At 48.1% G+C, this 19,037-nt stretch overlaps 1 protein-coding gene across 4 annotated transcripts in view; it reads left to right on the top strand.

Moving 5' to 3' along the window:
• PPP1R13B (protein phosphatase 1 regulatory subunit 13B) overlaps positions 1-19,037 on the top strand; it is an 88,820-nt gene that overhangs the window by 66,357 nt on the left and 3,426 nt on the right. For 3 of the 4 annotated variants that reach the window (XM_038545838.1, XM_038545839.1, XM_038545836.1), the window contains exons 5-15: positions 2,884-2,985; positions 5,161-5,335; positions 6,102-6,298; positions 8,218-8,358; positions 11,427-11,607; positions 12,929-13,033; positions 14,883-15,052; positions 15,422-15,923; positions 16,968-17,734; positions 18,380-18,517; positions 18,595-18,728. In XM_038545838.1, coding sequence (XP_038401766.1) covers positions 2,884-2,985; positions 5,161-5,335; positions 6,102-6,298; positions 8,218-8,358; positions 11,427-11,607; positions 12,929-13,033; positions 14,883-15,052; positions 15,422-15,923; positions 16,968-17,734; positions 18,380-18,517; positions 18,595-18,728 — 2,612 coding nt within the window. The remainder of the gene's footprint in view (positions 1-2,883; positions 2,986-5,160; positions 5,336-6,101; positions 6,299-8,217; positions 8,359-11,426; positions 11,608-12,928; positions 13,034-14,882; positions 15,053-15,421; positions 15,924-16,967; positions 17,735-18,379; positions 18,518-18,594; positions 18,729-19,037) is intronic. The other variant, XM_038545837.1, reaches the window with a different exon arrangement.

The following is a 19,037-nucleotide window of genomic DNA, read 5'->3' as shown; positions in this document are numbered from 1 at the left end:
AGAGAGGAGACCAAATACTGTTTGCTTAAGTTGTAAAGTAATGAAATTAATGTAAATTGAAAGATTTAGTGAATGGACATAACTTTTCTTGAGTCAAAAATACTATTAACAAGTTAAAGTTCTGAAGGTTTCAAAAAAAGTCTTTTTTTTTTTTTTTGTAGTATTTAGAAAATCTCTGTAGGTGGAAATTAGTAACCCTTTTATTAGAGTTTTAAAAAAAGGTTTGGGCATTTTAATGGTTCTGCCAGAAATTTTTTTGGGGGGTGGGGGGTGGGGAATAAACGAATTTCTTTTCAAATGGAAGTTTCTGTAGTTTGGCAGTTTCCAGTGTCTACTTTTGAAAAGGGGCTTGCTCCATATTGTTTCCTCAGGAAACAGGGTGGGGGTTCCAGTTGAGATTGTTGAACAAATTCTGATTCCATTTTTCAAGAATGTGCTTGAATTACCTTAAGATCTGGGGAAGCCTGGAGTCGGTGGAACAGAGGTCACAGAAGTAGGGAAGTTAAAAGGGTTCCTGAGGGTACAGATGAACCTAGTTGGAGAGCAGTGGTCTAGGGAGGGACTGTCGGCCGCCATGGTCAGCACAGAAGGGACGGGAGGAAGACGGGCGTGGCTGGGACTGGGGCTCTGCTCCCTCGTCAGTGCTGTGCCCTACACCCGTCTCTTCACCTTTCCCCTGCGGTTCCTCGCCCTGAGTGGGCCTCCTCTGCTCTCCACACAGATGTGTTCTGAAGCTTAGGTCATATAATGCATGTAACATGCCCAGCATGGTGGTTACACACAGGTAGTGTGCGTGTGCTTAAGAAGAGTGTGCTTTACTGATGTTGGAAGCCGAGGACTCTGTGTCCTGCTTTGCTGCATGTGCAGTCTGACCTGTGGCAGATTGTGTGAACTACTCTGTGCTTGTTTTCTCATCTCTGGACCGGGGATACAGTAGTACTTAAATGATAGTGTCCCCGTGAGGCTCAGATGAATTCACTAATAGAAGGTACCTAGACCAGTGTGTGGCACGTGATAAGCACAATAAAAATGCCTGATGCTATTATTTATCATCATTAACAGAGAATAGGAACATTCCTTCCAATTCTACCAGTTGCCACTCTTCTAGATTTTACCTTTTTGTATTCATTTCCCATGTATAATTCTGTCGATAACAGGTCAATCCTTGAGGTAAATTATGGTGTTTTTAATGAGGTGTTTGTATTTTTAGAATTTTCTCTATATTTCAGCTTCTCAAGACCAGGTGGCAATGAAGATGACATTTGTCCTCTAGTGTCACCTACACACTTTAGGTGGTGTGTCTTCAAAACATGTGACATCCCCATTTATTCAGATATACCCTTAAATAACCAGTCCAAAAGAGGAAAAGAGGAATGTCCTTTTTAATACACTTCTGCAAAAATTTGCTCAGTTGGGTCTCTTATTTTGTTTTTTAATTCCAGATAACATACAGAGTTGCAGTATTAGTTTCAGGTGTACAATGTAAGGATTTAACACTTCTATCCATGACCTGGCTCAACAAAATAAGTGTCCTCTTAATTCCCATCACCTTTTTCCCCTCCTCCCCCCTGGTAACCATCAGTTTGTACTCTGTGGTTAAGAGTCTGTTTTCTGGTTTGTCTCTTTTGTCTTTGTTCCTTTGTTTCGTTTCTTAAACTCCACACGTGAGTGAAATCATATGGTATTTGTCTTTCTCAGACTTATTTTACTTAGCATTATACTCTCTAGCTCCATCCATGTTGTGCAAATCGCAAAGTTTCCTTCTTCTTTGTGGCAGAGCAGTAGTCCACTGAATTCAGGCCACATCTTCTTTATGCATTCATAAAGACAGTGGACATTTGGGTTGCTTCTGTATAAATAATGGCTTTTATAAATAATGCTGTTATAAACATAGGGGTCAATATATCTTTTTGAATTAGTGTTTTCGTACTCTTTGGGTAAATACCCAGTAGTGGAATTACTATATCATATGCTAATTCTATTTTTGTTTATTTTTAATTTATTCTTTTTTTTTTTTAAGAAAGAGCATGAAAAGAGAGGTGGGGGAGGGGCAGAGGGAGAGGGAGCAAGAGAATCTTAAGCAGGCTCTGTGCTGACATAAGGCTTGATTTTGAGACCCTGAGATGGATGATGACCTGAATGGCTATAGGAGTCAGATGCTTAATCGACTGAGCCACCCAGTTACCCCAATGGTAATTCTATTTATAATTTTTTGAGGAAACTCCAGCATTCCACAGTGGCTGTATCAGTTTGCATTCCTATAAGGTGGGTCCCTTTTTAATATAGTATCTAGTTGTTTAAAAAGCTGTTACTTAATAAAAGCTGTCAACAAGTAAGAATAGTTCTTTTTTTAAAGATTTATTTATTTATGATAGAGAGAGAGAGAGAGAGAGTCAGAGACACAGGAGGAGGGAGAAGCAGGCTCCATGCCGGGAGTCCAATGCGGGACCCGATTCCGGGACTCCAGGATTGTGCCCTGGGCCAAAGGCAGGCGCTAAACCACTGAGCAACCCAGGGATCCAAAAATAGTTCTTATGTACAATTATTTTGTATTATTCTAACTTCTAGGGGCGCCTGGATGGTTCAGTGGTCGAGCATCTGCCTTTGGCTCAGGGCATGATCCCAGGGTCCTGGGATTGAGTTCCACATTGGGCTCCCCGAAGGGAACCTGCTTCTCCCTCTGCCTATGTCTGCCTCTCTCTCTCTCTCTCTGTCTCTTGTGAATAAATAAAATCTTTTTTAAAAAATAGTATTATCCTAACTTCTAGAAGGGAATCTATTTTAAGATCTTGATGTGTATGTGTTCTGACACTAGAGAAGAATAATTATGCAGATATGCAGATAAACCTACATTCTAGCCTGAGCATGTTTTGTTCCCTGTAGGTTGGAAATCCACGTGTAGAACTCACCCTCTCAGAGCTCCAGGATATGGCAGCTAGGCAACAACAGCAAATTGAAAATCAGCAGCAAATGTTGGTTGCCAAGGTGAGTTGTAAAGCAGAGGTGGGAAAATGTTCAAAAAGAGTGTTCTTCGGCGGTTATTTTAGATGGGAGTTACTGCATTCACGGATACCACTTGAACCATGTCACGAAAGTATTGAACAGTGTCTTTCTGTCTTTGTGATCTCTTCCGTAACGATAAATGAGTACTGCAGCTTCTTGAAGTTAGGAAGGTATCAGAACAGGACTCTTGACTCGCATATTCAGACTCCCCAGAATAGGAAATGGTTGACCTTCATTCATCAACTGGAGATAAAATTTGGATGAAGACACTGTTCATGGGCCCCTGAGACAATGACAGTGGGTTATCCAGGCTTCCCTTTATGCCACTACACAGAGTTTGTTTGGTTTATTACGATGCAGGGGAGTTAACACTTTTTATGTACACTGAGTTCTGCATTTGTCGTTGAAATGCTGTGACAAGATTTGAAATTATTCTTGTCATGGACTAAAAAAATCAGACCTATCACTTACGCATGCTGGAGAGTATTCATGTTGTAATGATTTTGAATGTTCTGAAACTGCTGTGAAAAACTGTGAGATAAAGAAAATACGTAAACATTTCTGCCAGGGTTCTTGTTGCTTCCTCATAGAGAGAGTTGCCTGAGAACCACTTTTCTCACTTACTGAGTGGGCATAGAATTCATTGTACTAGTCACTTGTTCATGGATATGTAACAGCATAAATTGAATTTGTTTTTAAAAGTTGTCTTGCAAATTTTATTGGATTTACAAGAATAAAAAATAAGAGTTAAGTAAATTGGGAAGTATTTTATCCCATTAATAAGATTTCTAGGATGAAATGTACATAGTATTATGCAATTATAACATTTCTAGTTTAGCTTTTTCTTTCCAAATATTGATCCCGAGTATTACTAATAAAAAGATTCTTGGGTATTTTCTGCAGTGTAAATGATAAGTTAAATCTAACACAAGTATGTGCTTCACATATTCAAGTATATGTGTTTCCTTACTTTAGAATGCAATGTGTGACTTGCATTGTCACACTTAATCCTCTTTACTTTGGTCTATTTTATGTCTATGTGTGGGACCATGAGTATTTTATGTCCACTGTTACCCTCAAAGCGTGTTTTTATATGAATAGGAAAAAGGCTATTGAAGAGTACTGCATATATTTATTTTTTTTAAGATTTTATTTATTTATTCATGAGAGACACAGAGAGAGGCAGAGACACAGGCAGAGGGAGAAGCAGGCTCCATGCAGGGAGCCCAATGTGGGACACCCTGAGGAAAAGGGAGACGCCCAACCTCTGAGCCACCCAGGTGTCCCTGTACATATTTTTATTTTAGGACTGTCTTGTTCTTGTTTGCAGAATTTTTCATTAGTTTTCTTTTTTTTAAAGAAATCGGTCTTTAAAAAAAAAATTTTTTTTATTTATTTATTCATAGAGACAGGGGTGGGGGGCAGAGACACAGGCAGAGGGAGAAGCAGGCTCCATGCAGAGAGCCTGACATGGGACTCCATCCAGGGTCTCCAGGATCACGCTGTGGGCGGTGCTAAACCGCTGTGCCACCCAGGGCTGCCCTTTTTCTTTTTTCTTTTTTCTTTGTTTTTTTTTTGCCCTTTTTCATTAGTTTTGAAGAAACTATCCCTAAAGAAAACAAGCACTTCTTGACTATCCATGGTTACCTAGCAAATTAGAGGTTTTTTTTCCTTACTGATCCCCTTGTCTGTTTTCAACATAAGACCCTGTGCTGGTCAGTGCCCATTTCCTTAAAGAGGTAACTAAGGGACCTTGGGAAGCTGCTTTGTGGCAGCAGGAAACGTTGACCTGACAAGCAGGAAACTAGGGCTGGATGGGGCTTCCCAGACAGGAAGGAGAGGAGATCGTATATGAGTGCATGTGACACACAGACTTGACGTTCTCCTGCTGGGAGATGTTCTGAGGAAGCATCTTGATAAACCAAGCGGTGTAGGTCAGCATGCCTAGTAAAATGCACTTGGAAACATCTCAGACTCTCACTGATATGTGCCCAGTAGTGTTGGCTCTGTGTGGGCTGGTGTTTGCGAGATTGCGCAAGCATTTCTCTAATATTCATTAAGATGGGTGATCCATTGGGAGCCACTCGAACCATCTACATGTATGACCGTGATCACATGCTTCAGATCTCGCATTTCCCTGTTTCTCTCTTTTCCCAGGAGCAGCGTTTACATTTCTTAAAGCAGCAGGAGCGCCGCCAGCAGCAGTCTATTTCTGAGAATGAGAAGCTTCAGAAATTGAAAGAACGAGTCGAAGCCCAGGAAAATAAGCTGAAGAAAATCCGCGCCATGAGAGGACAAGTAGACTACAGCAAAATTATGAACGGCAATCTGTGTACGCTTGCGCGGCCTCCCTCATTACCCATGCTCAGACATGGATAAAATGAAAGAGTCCAGCTACGGACACTTTCAGACACAGACTGGTGCCAGATCCTGCTATAGGAAGTGCACTGAGGTTTTGCTCTGTTACCTGCATCTAAAAGAACGGGATCAGTTAGGTTAAGTGGTTTGGGAAGGTCCTTGGTTGCATTTGTAATTTATTAGCTGCCCTCTGGGCTGGGGTTGCAGGGCCATGAGACTGCGCTCATTATGAGGGTCTATTTTAATTGAACAGCTTGAACTTCATCTGGGTAGTAAGATAAACCATACAAATGCTCACTTTTTATTTTTGTGTGTGTGGATTCTTTGTTGTTTTATTATCAATTCGTTTAGTGCCTACTTTGTGTTACAGTGACAAGCAAGACAGATTGGATACCTGCCCTTACAAAGCCTTTGCTCTGTGGCTGCATTGGGATTCCTAAGTGGCCTGGCCAAGCTAGCCTCTGGACGGGTTGCCCTCACTAAAGAATATCCAGTAGTCACTGCACATAAAGTTTGCCATGTGGGCAGTCACATCATGTGTTCCAGAGGCTTATTGAAAAGTGTGTTGGATTATGCATATCACAGTTCTCCCCCCAAAGTCTGGCACTAGATGACACTAGAGTTGAATGTATTGAAATGAAGAAATCACAAAGCCAAAATAACAAAATACTCTGCAGAAGAAAAAAAAAAAAGACTATCAACTAAGATATGTTTTTTTCTTTATTGCTGGGAAATTATAGCTGCTGAGATAGAAAGGTTCAGCGCCATGTTCCAGGAAAAGAAGCAGGAAGTACAGACTGCAATTTTACGAGTTGATCAGCTCAGTCAGCAACTGGAAGATTTAAAGAGAGGCAAGCTGAGCGGGCTCCAGTCTTACAGTGGCAAGCTGGCAGGACCGGCAGCAGCGGAGTTGAAGAGACTGTGCCAGGAGCTACAGGTGACTCGCAGGGTTTGGGGAACACTGACGTTAAGCATCTCTCAGGCTTTCTTCCTAATGTGGGCCGAAACCTCAGAAAGTGGAGACAAGTGAATGGCTTCTAGGGTAATAGTAGGCACAAACTGTGCTTACTACAAAGAGTTTTTAAAACAGCTTTAAGATATAATTCATATGGCATACAATACACCCATATACCGTGTACAATTAGGTGGTTTTTAGTATCTTCATAGAGTTTTGCATCCGCTACCACAGTCAGCTTTAGAACATCTTCATCACCCCCAAAAGAAGCCACGTGCCTCTTTGCCATCACCCCACCACCCCCTATCCCTAAGTAACCATGAATCTACTTTCTATTTCTCTGGATTTGCCTATTCTGGAAATTTCATATGAGCAAATCATACAATATTTTTTTTTGTGACTGGCATCTTGCATTTAGCATGTTTTCAGTAAAGAAATTCAGTACAGAATTTAATTGACAATGTAATGAACTAGGGAAAAAATTAAGCTTTAGAATGATATTCAAGGTCTCTGTGTTCACTGTGTTTTGATGAGATAGATGCCTGTTGTTACATCCTTGTTCCACTAAGCTGGGGCCACTCTGACAGACCTGCACAGCCTGGGGGACTGAAGCACAGACACTGATTTCTCACAGCTCCCGGGCCTGGGTCCAGGATCAGGTTCCTGGTGAGAGTCTGCTTCCTGGCTTCTTGCTGTGTCCTCACAGTTTGGTTCCTCTCCTTCATCTTATAAGGGCACTAACCCCATCATGGAGACTCCACCCTCAGAACCTCATTTCAGCCTGCTCACCCCAGAGGCCCCACCTCCCCATACTATCACCTTGAAGGTTAGGGCAACTTATAGGTTTGGGGAGGACACAGACATTCAGTTCAGAACAGCCCTCAAGATTTCCATTTCTCAGAAGTTATTCAGCAGGTGATTTTCCAAGCCACAAAGAAGTTCTACAGTTCTGTTAGCACTTGGCAGAAAAATTATTCTATTTTATGAAATGAAAATATTTAATTACAGAGAGTAAAATGCTTTTGTTGCCATTAAGTTCTCTAACATAGGTGCATAGAAATAAAATGTAGGAATTTTAAGCAATTGTTAAAAATACAGAGTTTTTTATTTTATTTTATTTATTTGAGAGCCAGAGAGTAGCAGAGGGAGATGGAGAAGCAGGCTCCCCACTGAGTGGGGCTCGATCCTAGGACCCCAAGATCATGACCTGAGCTAAAGGTAGACACTTAACAACTGAGCCACCCAAGTGCCCCAAAAGTTTTTAAGGATATTTGTGGTGAGGTGTGATTAATGTAGGATATTTGCTTAAATGTATCCATTTGCAAGCTTCCTGACTAGAGTCTAGGCTGCAAAGTTCATGTTGTCTCCTGTCTGGTGCACACATGTGAGTGTTCCTAGTACACGTGTGCCCCTGGAGGAACTTAATAAGCCTTAACCTTACAGTGCACATGGATGCCTTCTGTGGTTCATTTGTTTTTTTAAGTGCTGGTTACCATCTGCTAGAATAATACCCGTACATTCCAGCAGGCAGACGAGACCATCTCTTATAAATTTCCTGCTGCCTCCACGTAAGATGTTCATTCAGTGCACTGTGTGGAGTGGAGCAGACACCTGTCCTCTGATCTCTAGAGGACATGCTCCATGTGGGTGTCCGTGACATGCCTTCCCAGGGGCCATGGTCATGGTGTCTTGCATTCATTGCTGGCACCAGTCGCTCTGGAAATAGAAAAGCTGTTCTGGCCTCATCTGTGCTATAGCTGTGAAATAGCACAGGGGAGACAGTGCATATATACAGATACACATAAGTACTTGATGTTGCTTTTTCTTCTTGTTTTACTTTCCCTGGAAATGAGCATTTGACTGTTTAATGCAAATCATGAAAGTTGTATTTTTATTTTTAGATTCGTAACCAGCTTAACCAGGAACAGACTTCAAAGCTCCAGCAGCAGAAGGAACTCTTAAATAAACGCAACATGGAGGTGGCCGTCATGGACAAGCGGATCAATGAACTGCGTGAACGTCTTTATGGGAAGAAAATTCAGGCATGTGAGAAAGAAAATATTTGTGTGAGATAAACTAAAAATGATTCAGCACACAATTGTACATCTTCACTATAATGGCATTTTGCTCTCCTGATTTACCACAGCTGATAAAACATACATTGGCCATAAACCATAGAAAAAAATGATAGCAAAAAGCTCTCTTTCCAAAGCTACGTTTATTTCCTGGTGTCTGGAATCCAAACCAGCACTGTCCACAGCCACAGCTGGTGTTCCCCGCCCCTTGGCCCCCATGCAGTCCTGTCCCCTCCCTGGGTGACACTCTGGCTCTGGTGTTATACTCTACCACTGTAAGCCGTGCCATGTGGGCATATTCCTTGACCTGTGTAGTAGACTCGTGTCCTCGCTATAAACTGAGATGTCCTCCCTGCCCCAGCAGTCGTGTGGATTCTTAGAATAACCCCCATGGAAGGGCTTTGTAAACTCTCAAGCAAAGTGCTATGTAAGGGGTTAGTGTCTTTTAAAAAGCTTTGTTTGGTATTTTGACCTTTTTTTTTTTTTTTTTTGGTATTTTGACTTTCAAAGGTAATAAATGCTCTGAAAAATGAAAACAGTACAGAAATAATTGAAGGAAAATGTGAAAGTCCTTTCCACCCTGTTCACATTCTCCAAGGATGATAGTTTTAATGATTCTAGTCTTTTGCTTAATAAAGATGAAAAGGTATTTAATTTTATTTTAAGATTTTATTTATTCATGAGAGACACATTAAAAGAGGCAGAGACTCAGAGGGAGAAGCAGGCTCCAAGCAAGGAGTCTGATGTGGGACACGATCCCAGGAATCCGGGATCAGGCCCTGAGCCAAAGGCAGATGCTCAACCTCTGAGCCACCTAGGTGTCCCAGTATTTAATTTTTAATTGAAAATGGAATTGTAGGAATGATATCATCCACACTGTTCTCCTCATTTTTTGTTTTAACTGCAACATAGGTATCTTCCCAGGTCATTACCTCACTCCTTTAGCAGCTTCTGTATAATATGCATGTCCCAGGGCCTCTGGCCCTTCGCCAGGCTAGGTGTCCCCCAGTCCTGCCATTACTCTTGGCATTTCACTGAGCACGAGCATCCTCAGAGTTTGTGGGAGAAGGGACCGCTGTGCACCATATGTGGCTGGACATCACTAGTGGCGTCAGGGTTTGAAGGAAGCAGTGCCTGCATGCAGAGCCCGAGTCAGGGGAGCAGCCATGAGCTAGCTGGGACCCTCAGCCACAGCCAGTAATTGGTGCTTTCCCAATGTGACAAGTGGCCTCTGGTCAGCTGCTGCTGCTGCTCTGAAAGCAGCTCTCGAGAGGCCAGTGTGGGCGTCTGGGCTTTGCCAGGGGTGGGTGGGTTAGGAGGGTGCCAGAGGAAGAGGCCATTGCCACTAGTTTGCGTGTCATAAGAGGTAGTGTCAGGGAAAGGCTTTATTTATAGATCAGTCTCCTCTTGTTTTTAACCAGAGGGTCAGTGGGTAATCTGTGTCACTCTGTTTTCAAATAACCGCTTTCCTTTTTCTCTCAATGAGCAACTGTGTGCGTGCTCTCCACACTTGCTCACACAGCGTTCTTTAGTTGTGCTCTATCAGTCAGGGCTCTTCTGGGAGATGGAACGAGGAGGCATAGACTGATTGATAAGTGCGGAGATTGACGTTAAGTGATTGGCTTGCATGGTTGTGGTGGCTGTGCCCCTGAACTCTGCAGCCTGGACACACAGGGGACTCTGGGTGCTACTGCTCAGGGCGGCAGGTTATCTGCAGGCCACTTCCTTCTTTCTCTGAGCACCTCAGTCTTTGCCTCTCAAGTCCTTTGACCTGTTGAATGCAGCCTACCCACATATGGAGGGCGATCTGCTTCATTCAGTCTATTGATTTAAATGTCAGTCTTAGGTAAAACATATCTTCACAGCAACATCCAGACACGTTTGACCAAATATCTGGTACCATGGCTTCACAAGTTGACACCTAAAATTAAGTGTCACAGATGGCTAGGGAAACGTGACTTCTTGCCTTCCACCTGATCGTTCAGGTGATCTTCTTGAAGAAATTGGTGACTCTGCAGAGATGTGGCTCCACCCACAGGTCTTAGGCACCTTTGGGCAGTTGTGAAAGTCCTGGACCCTCTCCCCAAAGTGATATGCTCATGTATGCAGAATTTTGCAAACAATTCTAGGAGCTTATGGATCTCTCACAGCGTATGTGGGGGCCTGTGAGGTATCAGTGATTCTCCTGTTAGATCCCTGGTATGGACCCTCTTGTTAGGCAGCATTACGTGATCACTGTTCTTGTGGCGTCCTTGCTGAGAATGGCAGAGCTGTCTTCAGGGATCTTGCCAGAGCCTCACCTGGTGCCAGGCCCTGTCATTGTGCCCTGCATGGCTTGTTCAGTCCTTACAGGAAGCCTTATCTTGACTTTACGGACATGGGCACAGAGGTTTAGAGACACTAAGTCACTTGCACTTGCCCAAGGCAGCACAGTGAGTAAGCGGCAAGGCAGGGTTTGAAGCCAGGCTCAGAGCCCAGGCTTTGACTGAAGGCTCTGCTCACCTAGGGGAGGGAGAGCATCCCCCAGGTAAGAGGGCTCCATGGAGGTGTCCTGGAAGCTGTTCTGTTCTGCCGTTAGCTCTTGTCTCTCTCGGCTCACAGATGGGTAGAAGTTATCAAAGAGAGAATCACTCAGATAGGATTTGGGTTGTGGCCCTTCTTTCGACGCTTGCCCTTTCTAGGTGCTGATTTTTCAGGGTGATAGAGCTTCCTAAGGGCACATTATTTAGTGGGTGGCTCAAATGAGAGCAGTCTAGGGCGCCTAGGTGGCTCACTCGGTTAATTGTCTGCCTTAGTTCAGGTCATGATCTCAGGATCCTGGGATGGAGCCCCGTGTCAGGCTCTCTGCTCAGTGGGGAGTCTGCTTCTCCCTCTCTCTCTCTGCCCCTCTGCCTACTTGTGTGCACATGCTCACTCTCACTCTGTCAAATAAATAAATGAAATCTTAAAAATAAACAAATGAGAGAGCAGACTGTCACACTATGATTTCTTTTAATTTAGGGGAATCTTAACTCTCATTTCTTCTCGTTTTATAGCTGAGCCGTGTGAATGGCACATCGTCACCACAGTCGCCGCTGAGCACACCCGGCAGGGTTGCTGCAGTGGGGCCTTATATCCAGGTTCCCAGTGCCGGCAGCTATTCCGTCCCAGGGGACCCTGTAAAGCCCCAGTCTCTCACTATTGCCTCGAGTGCTGCCCATGGAAGATCCAAATCCGGTGAGTGGCCTGGGTCCTCACCTTGGGGGAGAGCAACTGAACAGGGAAGGGGAGCCCTGGAGGTCAGCAGCCTCAGAAGAGGCCCCCACAGTGCACCCCAGGCTCTGCCCACCCTTAGACTCCCCCAAAGCACTTTGTCTTCTGGGCAGTGTGTGGGAGTTGTGTGCCACCACAGTAATGATATGACCCCACATTGAGAACACATTTTTTTTTCTCTTTATTGAGCTGAATGTCTTTACTGTGTGGCTTTTCAAACATGAATTACTTAAGACCCGATCCTCTCATGCCATGGGTTTTGTTTACCCGTGAGGGCATTTGAGCTTGCTGCTCCTGCCAGCACAGGCATGCCTGGGCAGAGGTGCAGCCTCTCCATAAGCAGTGCACTGGGGCTGCTCTTTCCTTCCACTGCTCAGCATAGTCACGATTGATCTAGAAGTCTACAGACCATCACTTTGACCCTTGGCTGCACTGAACCATGTGCTGTGACCAGCACCGTGCTGCCGCGTAGCTCTCCCGATGGGATGCTTCCCAAGCAAGGGCAGGTCAGGTGCTTCAGAGAGTCTCCTCTCCTTGCTCAGAAGAAGGTCGTTGTTTCTAAACATTAAGAAGCAGAGCTTCTTTGCAGTGAGACTTCTTTATGCTGTGCTGGCACATTTCCCCGTAACACACAGACTCTGGGAGTGCAGTACTGCTGTGCAGCGTTCCTTCACTGAGCTGTCCTGAGGGGTGATTTCAAGTTTCGTGGTAGATCCGTGCAGTCTCCTGTTTGCTCGTGTTCCCTTGCCTGGCACCTAGTCTGAGCAGCAACAGGTCTGCCCCTCCTGCAGTGGGGCACAGGGCTTCTTCTCACCCCGGCTCAGCTCTCTCCACGACTGTGTCTCAGCAGCTACAAGGAGCGCATGGTCCGTGCGAATCTCTAATGGCAGCTTTCTTGGGGAAGCTCTTACTTAGAGTTTGAACCACCCTACAGTGGGAGTAGATATATCTGTTCCAATGGCAGATTATTAGCACAGCCAGCTACTTCTCTGCCGACTTCATTTTACATGCTTCCTGAGCCGAGGACAGCTCCCATCCCCCTTTCTCTGTGGATGTGTGCTGGGCCGCCTCGCAGGCATTGCCAGGGCCCGGAGAATGTGTCCCACAGTTCAGCCATCGCCTAGGTCTTTCCACTATGGTGTAAGATGATTGGACACAGGCAGGCGTGCGCACCCCCCACACGGGGGACAGAATCTTGGCCCAGACCTGGAGCTGGGAGGAGAAATCTCCCTGGGGAGACTCTGACTCATGCTGTCAACTGTCCTTCTGGTTCCATGTCACACAGATGGCCATGGGAAGCCCAGAGTGACTGGCTTGTGGACAGTATCAGACCTCGACGTCGGGCCTGACTGCAACTCCTCAGGGCACTCTGCAAACCCGTTTGCAAACCGTATGTCGGCTGGCAGGCCCAGTGGGGGACTCTGGCCCTCTCTGATGCTGCTAAATCAGCAATCATTTGTTTTCCAAACTGACAAAGGTCTGCTCATCCCATCTAGACTTGGAAAAAATTCCACATTTCCTTCAGTAGACAGGTGTGGAGTTTGGGCTGGACCACACATACCAGCTCCTCCCCAGGAAGGGTTTCACAGGTGCTGCACAGCAAGGGGTTTTTTTATTTTATTTTTAAGAAATTAAGATGATTTTTTTTCTGAGTTCATTAAGGACTTCAGATTTGGCTCCTATACAAGAACCTCCCATCATACTTGAAGATAACCATTGCATTATAATCTTTTATCATGCAAATAAGTGATCTTTCTTCTGCACCCCCTGCCTCACCCTGAGGAAGGAAATTCCCAGTCCTATCTTCAGTCCCTTTGTGGCTGATGTCCATAAAACCTCCCATCGCTGTGGAGTTCAGAAGCAGCTGCTGGCCACACTCCTTGAGGCCCCTGGGGCTGGCCCTCCCCCTCCCCCCCTGCAAGTTGGCTGGGGCTCTGTTTCCCCATCAGCCCAGAGTGGCCACCTCCGTGTATCCTTGGTGAACCCATGTGCTTCTGGCCACACGTCCCCCAGTTCTAAGGTACAACCAGTGGAACATGAAGGCACACACACTTCTTGCCTGGAAGAGGCAGACCAATCATGCGGAGCAAGGTGGTAGTTTGGACTGGGGCCTTGGAATGCCTCGCCAGCACCCTTGCAGTCTGGCCAGAACTATTCTGGACCCTGCTGCCTGGAGCAGTGGGAGACTGCCCCGACCGGGCCCAGCAAGGGCGCTCTGAGGCTCTGCCCCCCTCGCTGCACGAGAGGCACCCTCTGGGCTTGTTCTCAGAGCACCTGTGAGCATTTACTCAGACTGTCTCCTGAGTCGCAGTTCTTGGTGCAGGCACTGTTGCTCTAAGAAGAGCGATTTCCCTGCTGCTCGTGCTGGGTGGTGGGGGGAGGAAAGAGGAAGTGCTGTTCCTGTCAGAGGGCTGATTTCTGTCGGTTCCATGTGGCTGATGGCTGCGGTCTTTCCCACTTCAGCCCAGTCCTGCATCGGTGCCTGCCGTGGAGAGAATGGGAGCCTGAGTCTGGCTAGAACCGGACTCCTGCAGATGCTGTAACTTATGTCACTATGACTGCTAGGAGGGATTGCTTCTGCACCCTTTCTCAGTTTGGAAAATGCTTTGTTTAAAAACAACAAAAGAGCATATTTTCAGCAGCTTTCCTAAAAACACGGGTTCGACTAGCTTTCTAATCACTGCAACAGAATGATAGTTTGCTACTCCAATCAATGGGAATTTGTACTGGCCTCTTGTGATCTTGAATTATTCTAACAAATTAAAGCCAAATTCTTCCTTTAATGTGCAAGTAGTACAGGTCTAACCTGTTATGAAGTCAAAAGATAAATTTTTTAAATTGCTGTATGTAATTGGTTTTATAAGTCATGTTTGAAAAGTAAGGGCCGATGCTTATTTTATTTATTGGTGTTGATGTAGTGGATTTGACCTGTATTTAGATAGGGGCCTGGGAAGGTTTCCACAGTCCGCTGGCCCCTCACCTGGGTCGCAGCAGCCCCGTGCATGGTCATCGAGTCTCTGTACACATGAGAGAGATGCCTCACCAGCATACACCACCCTCGGGTTTGCTGTGTACCAGCCTGTGTGTGGGGAGGGGGGCGGTCAGCCGCCTGGTTCATGGAGCCCCCATCAGGATATGATCTCCCAGAAGATGATCTTTGCTTCTGGCCGAGAGTTATTAGGTGCTTGCTTCAACTAATTTCAAGAAAAATTTTATTCAAATTCTGTGTTCTTTTCAAGCCAATGATGGAAACTGGCCAACATTGAAACAGAATACCAGCTCTTCAGTGAAGCCCACGCAGATCAGCAGTATGGACTGGAAAGACCCAAGCATGGAGGGTCCCCTCAAGCAGGGGGCTGTCTCAAGCCAGCCGACGCCCTTGTCAGCTTTAGGAGCCACAGAGAAGCTGGTAGGCCATTTGTCTTTATCACAAAACACCAACAATATCATTTCTGCCTTCATCTTCATCTAAGGGGTGACAGGTGTCATGAAGCAAATTAATCCTGTTAGTGTCTAAATATGACCACATCTGAAGAAGTTCAAGGACCCTGAGCCAGCTGAGTGGTGTGCAGGTGTAATGCTTTGTGGTCAGGATTGTTCTGTTGCAGATGGGCACCAGGCCCTGCCATGTTTGATTCCCACACTGTGTCCTGTGCCTGGTCGCCTTCTAATTGGAAGGATTACAAGTCCTACTTTGTATTCTCTAATGACTATGGATAGAAATTTGCTTAACTTTTAAAAGGGTGACTTTGTGTTTCTTCTTAACATCTAAATTTAGGGCATCGAGATTGGTAAAGTGCCACCCCCCATCCCTGGTGTCGGCAAGCAGCTGCCTCCGAGCTATGGGACGTACCCAAGTCCTGCTCCCGTTGGCCCTGGCTCCACAAACTCCCTGGAGAGGAGGAAGGAAGGCAGCTTGCCCAGGCCCAGCGCAGGCCTGTCCAGTCGTCAGAAACCCGCCCCACTGCCCCCCACGGGCAGCAGCCACCCTCCGGGTTCCTCACAGCAGATCCAGCAGAGGATTTCCGTGCCACCGAGTCCCACATACCCGCCAGCAGGGCCTCCTGCATTTCCAGCTGGTGACAGCAAACCCGAACTCCCACTGACTGTGGCCATTAGGCCCTTTCTGGCTGATAAAGGGTCAAGGCCACAGTCCCCCAGGAAAGGACCCCAGACAGTGAATTCAAGTTCCATATACTCCATGTACCTCCAGCAAGCCACACCTCCTAAGAATTACCAGCCCGCAGTGCACAGCACTTTAAATAAGTCTGTTAAAGCAGGTACAGTGGGTTTGTCCTTTTCTCTTGGGGCTAACGAACTATACTTTTCCTTAAAATGCCAACCCATAGTCTTACGTTTGGGCCACATACTATTTAGGATTAAAACTTGGATTCTTACGTACAGTGTGGCCTCAGATGTCTGTGTGAGATTGGGGTAAAAGATGACACACACGGAGCTCTCCCTTCCTATCTAAGTACCTGCCTCCCTGTGGTATTTGGGTAGCCCAGCTCCTAGAAATTCCTCTCTTTCTCCTGCTTCATGGAAACTTGTGCAGGAGCTTTCCAGGGGTTGCTGAGGGGGCTCTGCCCAGATGTGGTCTTCTCGCCACCCTGGCAGTAGCTGAGCCAAGCCCCTGGAGGGAAGGCAAGGATGTGTATGCTGAGGGGTGGGGGGGTGCTACCCCAGAGTCCACAGGGGAGAAGAGCCCTGATGTGGTGAGGGGCAATCAGCCCTGGGAGCTGAGGTGTTCTAGGAAGGCAGGTGAGAGAACAGAGCCTGGCTTCATGCATACCAGGGCAGGTGGTGACTGTGACCAGCCCACCAGGGTCCTGCGGGTCAGGCTGGGCTAGGGCCTCCATACACATTCTTGGGCGTGTGCTTCCAGACTCGTAGGAGTGCCCAGCTCCCCCAAGCCCCAGCGGAAGCTCACTGCTTGCTTGTGGCAGGGCTCTGGCCCCGTTCTCCACAGCTCCTGGGCCTGCAGGCAGAGCCTTCCTGTCCAAAGCAGCCTGTGTTTCACAGCATGAGACTGAACCTGAGGGTCACATGCTCTGTAGAGATGGTGTCTTCCTCCTTGGACAGAAAACAAGGAGGGTTGGTTTGGGAAGGTTGGGTCTGCAACCACTCTTTTTTTCTTCTGTTTGAAAAAGCCCAAACTCTAGAAGCCCAAACGTAAAAACCAGTAAGAGAGACACTCTACATTCCAAAAGGGGTCGGTGTGGGGGGTTTGAACAGAGGTTCCTGGGGGATTTAAGAGTAGGCCTCAGCAGCACCACAGCCCTGCAATCACAGGGACTTAGTTGTCCCTGTCCTGTCTCCTCCAGTGTACGGCAAACCCGTGTTACCGTCCGGCTCAACGTCCCCCTCGCCACTACCGTTTCTTCACGGGTCGCTGGCCACAAGTGCATCGCAGCCCCAGCCGCCTTCAGAAAGTGCTGAGAAAGAGCCAGAGCAGGACAGCCCAGCCCCGCCCGGAGACAGCGGCACCGGCACTGTGGAGAGCCTGCCACGGCCGCTCAGCCCCACCAAACTCACACCCATCGTGCACTCCCCGCTGCGCTACCAGAGCGACGCCGACCTAGAGGCTCTGCGCAGGAAGCTGGCCAACGCGCCGCGGCCCCTGAAGAAGCGCAGCTCCATCACGGAGCCCGAGGGGCCCGGTGGGCCCAACATCCAGAAGCTGCTATACCAGCGCTTCAACACCCTGGCAGGAGGCATGGAGGGCACCCCTTTCTACCAGCCCAGCCCCTCACAGGACTTCATGGGCACCCTGGCCGACGTGGACAATGGAAACACCAACGGGAATCTGGGAGAGGCCAGCCCTGCCCAGCCCACAGCCCCGCTCCCCGCTGAGCCTGCCCCATCTTCGGACGCCAATGATAATGAGCTCCCTTCCCCTGAACCGGAGGGCCTCATCTGTCCCCAGAGCACCCACCAAACCGCTGAGCCCGCCGAGGATGACAACAACAACGTGGCCACAGCCCCATCCACAGAGCAGGTCCCCAGCCCTGGGGCCGAGGCCCCCTCACCAGGGGAAGACCAGGACCCCCAACCACTGCCCCCCGCTGTGCCCCCGCCAGGAGCCTCTACGGTGGGTGTCGTCCTAGACCAGGGCCACGGCTTCCTGCTCGGCCAGCCAGTGTTTGTGGAGGACCTGCCCGTGTTAGCCGTAGCGCTGGGGGCAATGGGGCTTGCCAGACTGTCGTCCCTGTCCCCACTGAGGCCGAGGGGGAGGGCAGTACATCAGTACACAGCTGGGGCTCTGAAGAAGCACAGGGCTTCAGAGCTCTCTCTAGAGGACCCAGTTAGATTTCCCCGAGGAGGGGAAGCTGTGGCTGGAATTTGAAGTGCAGGCAACGGGGAGAAGAACCTTCTAGACAGAACCCTCTGGTGGGAAGTCAGTGTTGGTGGAGCAGAGAGGAGGAAGTGAGAGTCCGCTGTAGTTGGTAGGAATGAGTGGCCGGCTCTTGAGCTTGACTGTCACCCACCTCACTCCCCAGCACGGGTGCCCTGAAGAGCCGGGGCCAGCCCCTGAGCAGCTCTCCCCAGCGCTCTGGGCAAGGCACAGTGGGCCTGGCTGGGCCTGCGAGTGGGCGTGCCTTTTGATGCCAGGGGCTGCTCAGTGCTGCTGGGAGTACACACTAGCCAAGGCTTCCGTCCCCGTCCCTCCTGTCCACCAGGGCTTGGTGCACTGGCACGTGACCTTTAAGTCAAAAGCATGCTTCCTTCCTGGCAGACCAAACGGACCAACCTGAAGAAACCGAACTCGGAGCGCACAGGGCATGGGCTGAGAGTCCGGTTCAATCCGCTGGCGCTGCTCCTCGATGCTTCTCTGGAAGGGGAGTTCGACCTGGTGCAAAGGATCATCTATGAGGTGAGCTGGGGGTGGCCGCAGGCCAGAGCTGCCCCCTGTGCTGAGAGGTGGGGCTCACGAGTGCCCCGTGCCCTTAGGTGGAAGACCCTAGCAAGCCCAACGACGAAGGGATCACCCCCCTGCACAACGCCGTCTGCGCCGGCCACCACCACATCGTGAAGTTCCTGCTGGACTTTGGGGTCAACGTGAACGCTGCGGACAGCGACGGCTGGTGAGGGGCCCCAGGGCGCTTGGTCTCCAGTAGGAGGTGGCCCCCCGCTCCCCCCGCACCATCAGGACATGGGGAGGTGCAAAGGCAGGAAGGGGTGGGCGTGTGCGGCACGTCACCCCAGGCCGCCTCGCGGGGCCTCCGGCTCTAGCTCTCTGGTTCTCTTGTGAAAGGCACAGGTCTGATCGCGGTTTTCGTAGACCTGATCACGTTACGCTGTGCGCTGCACCTTTGGCAGATGGCTACTCTCACCCTGGTTCTAAACGACCGCTGACCGGTGCAGAGGGGAAGCGGAGTCCTGCTTTGGGTGGA

The sequence above is a fragment of the Canis lupus genome, chromosome 8 (genome assembly GCF_011100685.1).
Source record: "Canis lupus familiaris isolate Mischka breed German Shepherd chromosome 8, alternate assembly UU_Cfam_GSD_1.0, whole genome shotgun sequence".
Classification (NCBI taxonomy): Eukaryota; Metazoa; Chordata; class Mammalia; order Carnivora; family Canidae; genus Canis; species Canis lupus.
Note: the sequence above shows the minus strand (reverse complement) of the source record. Positions and strands in the feature narration are given on the sequence as shown.